This window comes from Saccostrea echinata, unplaced genomic scaffold, assembly GCF_033153115.1.
Source record: "Saccostrea echinata isolate AGI-Se365-2 ecotype Australia unplaced genomic scaffold, CSIRO_AGI_Sech_v1 ptg000002l, whole genome shotgun sequence".
Taxonomy (NCBI): Eukaryota; Metazoa; Mollusca; class Bivalvia; order Ostreida; family Ostreidae; genus Saccostrea; species Saccostrea echinata.
This window is the reverse complement of record NW_026889751.1, coordinates 14,619,870-14,625,279: the sequence shown is the minus strand read 5'-3', so window position 1 is coordinate 14,625,279 and position 5,410 is coordinate 14,619,870. Positions and strand designations below refer to the sequence as shown.

Here is a 5,410-nt window from a genome sequence, read left to right as displayed (position 1 = left end):
ATATGTACAAGATCTGCTAACTGGAGATGGTCATAAATCAAATCTAATTCCTTCGCATTAATGTCAGAGTACACAGAGTATAACACCTTAATTTTTAATCTTTACTCAGTTATCCGCCAGTTTTTCTCTGTTTATGAAGATATCATACTTATTTTTCAAATAAATTACACTACATGTATAATCATCATCACTGCTGGAACTTGTCGTATACTCCTGGAATAATTATTATGTTAACTATTTTTTTCAGGATTGGTTTTTCTTTATTTACACAGGTGTAGATCAAAATGTACATCCTTGAAAAACTACAACTACCTTCAGTAATTCTATAACTGTGCAATAGCAATACAATAGTTAATGGGTTATATCCCAATAAAAATTCATTCTGAACAGGAAACTGTCAAGGGAAGCAATGATCTTCTGACATTGAGGGGAACAAAAAGACTGCTTGAATTCAAACCATGACAATTATTTTTCTAGGAATTTAAGAAATACAGCATCATGATAACTGTAGTATGTTGGTAATCGTTTGACATTAATCTTTTTTGAATTGGATATGTACACATGATCCAAAATAGTTCCCCCTTCGGTAGTACTAAAAGTTACAAGTTGGTTGAAGTGTTGATGCTCCATAAATCTTTGAATTGGACCATCAGATTTTGCATCCTCATTAAAGTCCCCCATGAGAATACAATCTGGATAAACTGACCTTGTGAAGTCAAGTACTCTCTGCAGACTGTGAAGGAAAGTTGTCATGTTGGCCTTGCATGGACGATATACAATCACAATCACAATTTCTTCCTGTTGTAATTTTAGAGCCATTGCTTCAATATTCATCTGTGGAAGTGGGAGAATGTCAAAAGTACCACTATTATCTCTCAAATATAATCCGACACCTCCACCTTTTGACTGGTGCAATTGTTGTGTTAAGACATTATTGCCATCATATGCCTCTTGTCTAGGAAGGTGATGAAACTGAAACCCATCAAACACAAAATTTTCTGTGTTCACTCCAGACGTTAACCATGTCTCTGTCAGGCAGATGATATCAACAAGTCCGAACCTCTCATCATTTTTCAAATCTCCAAAATGTCTGGTTAAGCTCTGGATGTTCTGTAGAACTACTTTGATCCCGCTGGATCTCAGGGCTTGTAAAAGGTTGTCAAAAATGAATTTCGGCATTTCATTTAAAGCTGTCTTTACTTCTGGATCAGCATAAATTTTTTTCTTTAATTTTGCTGGATCTTCTGTTTCAATAAATAGGCCACCTTCGGAAGTAACTCTTGACAATGCAACATAAGCTTGTCCTGGAGCAAATGTTCTGTCTAAATTTACAACAATTCTGTCTGTGGTCATTCCTTGCACCTTATGGGCAGTACATGCCCATGATAACCGAAGAGGAAATTGGTGTCTAACCACAGAAGCTGTTTTCTCCTTAATTTCTTCTTGTACTCTTTCTATTAACACCATGTTCCCATCTTTTGTTTTTTGTCCTAACTTTCTTCCAACTTCCTTGTTATCAAAAACTACCCCTACAGCTTTAAGACATGTTGCACCGTTTTCTTTGTATAGGAATTGAGAAACATAACCCATTACTCCATTAACAAGTCCATCTTCCACATTACAATTTCTTGTGAGCATTACTTTTGCATTGATGGACAATAGTAAGGAGTTTGGAAGGCCATCACTTTTTGATTTTGTGAAGGGTTTGTTTCTCTGTTTCAGTTTTCCAGATGTTTTGTCCTTTGTATAGTCTTCAGCATTAATTTCTAAAAAATCTTCACACGTTTTTCTTAACATTAACAAATTGAATGTGTATACTTCTTCGTTAGTACAAAACACATGAAGAACATCCTCTGGCCCTTCTCTGATACAGCGTTCTAACATCAGACTTTGTTCCTCTGTTAATGGCTCATTTGTCTGTCTTACACGAAGAGAGTTTAGCAACTCAGCGAATGACATATCTTTCTTTTGCCTCATTATCTCTTTTAATTCGATGACTTTAAAAAAGTCCAACCAGTAATCCACAGGATAAGTCAAATTTTCTTTATAGAGTCTCTCATTTTTCCGCTGCTTAACAGGAGGAAGCTGATAGAAATCCCCCACTGCGATTACACAAACACCTCCAAATGGATCTTTGCATTTTTTGATTTGCACTAGCCTTTCATGTACGTAATACAACAGCTTTTTGTATACCATTGATATTTCGTCAATGATAAGAATCTGCATGTCACCTATCTTTACTCTCATTTCACTAAGACTCTGTTCTCCCAATGGCTCATATGGCAAAGGCAGATATTTTGTAAGTGAAAATAAATGATGAAGTGTATTTCCACCAATGTTGAAGGCTGCTGTTCCTGTGAATGCTGAAAGGAGTACAGTTACCTTTTCTGGTTCAGGCATAATTCTGGAAAGCAAATGTGATGCTTCATAATGAATTGCTTTTATAAGATGACTTTTACCAGTGCCTGCACCACCAGTCACAAATAAGTGCAAGGGTTCACATTTTTTGCCATTTATCTTCGCTAAGCACCACTCACGAAGCAAATAAAATATTTCACTCTGTGTTTCATTCAAACTTTGGAGAACTGGTAACATTTCATCTCTTGAAATAACATTTTGGTGAACTTGATACAGCACATCTGCATTATTCATCTCACTTTCCATATCTGGTATATCTTCCCTATCATTCCCCTGTTGCACTGTATTTTCGTTCCTCTGTGCTATACCTTCTCTCCTTAGTACTTCTGTTTCTGGACATATGCGTGACCAGGCATCCTCTGGTTCACCATTCATTTCATATGCTTCTTGGGCAATGTCCAAGGACTCTTCATTTTGTGCATAATGTGAACGATTCAAATCTACAATTGATTTTACTGATTGCAATTGTCTCGTCCCTTTAATTTTCACATGACCAGTTTCATAAAAATCCTCATATAATTCGAATCCTGGTGGCTTCAATTGTTTCTCTATTCGGTAGGGGAGAAAGAGTTGCAATATAGATCGATGATATTTTTCTGACATCTTTTCAACATTGAATCTTGGATACCTTACAACAGCATGTTGTGTTCTTGTTCTTCGCTGCACATATCCCTTCCCATTCTGCAGTTCAAACACATTCTCGTTTTCTTTTTTTGGAACTTCAGATTTAGCAAGTACTCTGAATTCAGAGCAGAAATTTGCGAGACACATGTCATGGAACACTGGATTATCTGGACGGTTCTCATAGCGCTCAATTATGTTTGTCATCCAGATATCATTTTCATCATCCTCCTCATCACTGATTATTTCTAAATTTGATTTCTTTTTTATCAAAGAGAGTGGTTTGCTTAAGCGTAATGGGTTGTCACCAACGGGAACAAAAACAACTTTCCTCGAACATTCTTTCATCTTTAGATTGCACACCCTGTATACAGCTTCCTGAGCACTCACCTCTCTGTGATGCAAGTATGCAGAACCAATTTTTTTCATTGTCTGTCGAGCATCGAGATTTCCCTCTTCTGCCTCTAACTTTGTTTGTTTCAGTAACATGCCCATCTCCCTTTCTGATTTTGATATGTAGGAAACGATGTACACAATGCAACTGAATGGATCCAGAACAAACTGAATGTCCATATTAGCATCCCAGCATTTCAAGAGACACTGGTTATATTGGTTCGTCCACACCTCATTAGGGTTACGTTTGAGAACAACTGACCTCCTCGCTGATAACATGTTATAGGCTTCTTCGTATAGTTCCTGCGTTAGTGAAAGGTCATCAAATATTTCTTTTGTTGTTCTTCCTTCGCCATCATTTTGTAATTTATCCCATACACTAAGTAATATTTCTTTTGCATATGCTTTGTTTACTTTCTCCTCTCTAGCCTCTGTTTCAGACTTATCTATGTTCTCTTCTTCTGTGGAAATTGTTATAAATGTCCTTTGGGATGGAGGCCTTGGAAAGTTAAACCTACAGTCACTGCCCTTCTTCTTGCAAGATTTTGAATGATTCTTGCTATGCTGTTGTACATCCAAGACACTTTTTCTCAGTTCTGAGTCGTCAATATCTGAGGGTATGCCACATGTTACATATTTGTCAATGAAGTTACAAACAACTTCCTCTCCATCTGACTCAATGTTAGGTGCATTTGCAACCCAGTATAAACAATGCATATGTGGGGATCCTCTTTGCTGAAACTCGACTCTTTGGAAAAAGTCTACTACTCTTCCGATTGGTTCACAAGGTGAAAGAATGACTTCTCTATGAAATATCTGAAATCTATGTTCGAACATTCTAGCAACTGTGACAGGATTGCATCTTAAAACTTCATTCTTTTCTGACCATTCCATTTCATCAGGATTCCTGTCATCACTCTGCTGCCTTAATATAGCCCTAACTGCATCATTCCATCTATATTCTGCTGCACTAAAGGAACAAAACCAGGTAGGGATTCCTAATTGCCGCAACATTGCAAAGAGATCTTTCTGAGCAGTTGCCCAATACGCAGGTGTTCCTCTTATCGGTTGCATGAACCTTATTGCCTCATCATTCCTCAACAAACTAGAGAGGGTAGTGGGATCTTGAAGCATATTTGCTGTCACTGATTTCCCACTAGTACATTTTGACAAAGATTTTCTGAGTGAAATCTGAGTTTTTTCAATTACTTGGTTGAGTTCGGACATGTACTGGCTAAAGAATATATAATTTGTGTCCTTTGCAAACCTATTATCTGCATTCATTAACCTATTGTTAAAATACCTCGATAGTGTTATTTTTTGTGATCTTTCTTCATTCCAAGAAAATCTTCCGCTTGGAAAATGACAAGGAAATGCTTTCGCCTCATTCCCAGGCTCTTGTAGCATTCGGACAGGATTCTTCCCTTCACCTGGTGCAATGTTGAACACATCATCACCACAGAACTAGGTCAAGTACTCGAGTCTCGACAAGTCGTACGATATATATTTCGAATTTTTGTAACCTAAAAGTAGTCTCGTCCCAAGATGAATTGCAAGGGGTCATGGCACAAGACTATAACCTAAAAGTAACAGTAAAAAAAAGTCATTAAAAACGGTGTACTGTATCAAACCCAAACTTTAGTTCGCTTGAAAACTTACTTAATTATTTTATTTATTGTTCCTAGCCTAAAGTATTATACTTGGTAAAGAGGGAAAGGTCTGTTGAATACAGTAAAACTGTATCAATAATTATAGAATAAAACAAGCCTGAAATATATTTGACAATGATTAAATAGGCGAAGGCGCACATACATGCATACGCCTGTTCCAGCAGCAAGTGCTATATGTTTTGTTTTTTTAAATCAATTCTACCATCTACTGAATGCGCGGATCCAGCAATCTTTTCCGAGGGGTCACCCCCAAGTGAACTTTTCCCCTAAACGTTAAAACATGTATTTCATTGTCTGGGAGGGGGAGC

General features: G+C 37.1%; 1 protein-coding gene across 1 annotated transcript; it reads right to left on the bottom strand.

Moving 5' to 3' along the window:
* Positions 1–465: 465 nt before the first annotated feature.
* LOC133178060 (uncharacterized) lies at positions 466–4,566 on the bottom strand. Its single transcript, XM_061312827.1, has one exon. It carries the CDS (start codon positions 4,564–4,566, stop codon positions 466–468), a length of 4,101 nt encoding a protein of 1,366 aa, XP_061168811.1.
* Positions 4,567–5,410: the final 844 nt, after the last annotated feature.

Excerpts from the sequence above, each read along its gene's own strand:
- LOC133178060 (XM_061312827.1), bottom strand. The coding sequence starts at position 4,566 with ATGCTTCAAGATCCCACTACCCTCTCTAGTTTGTTGAGGAATGATGAG.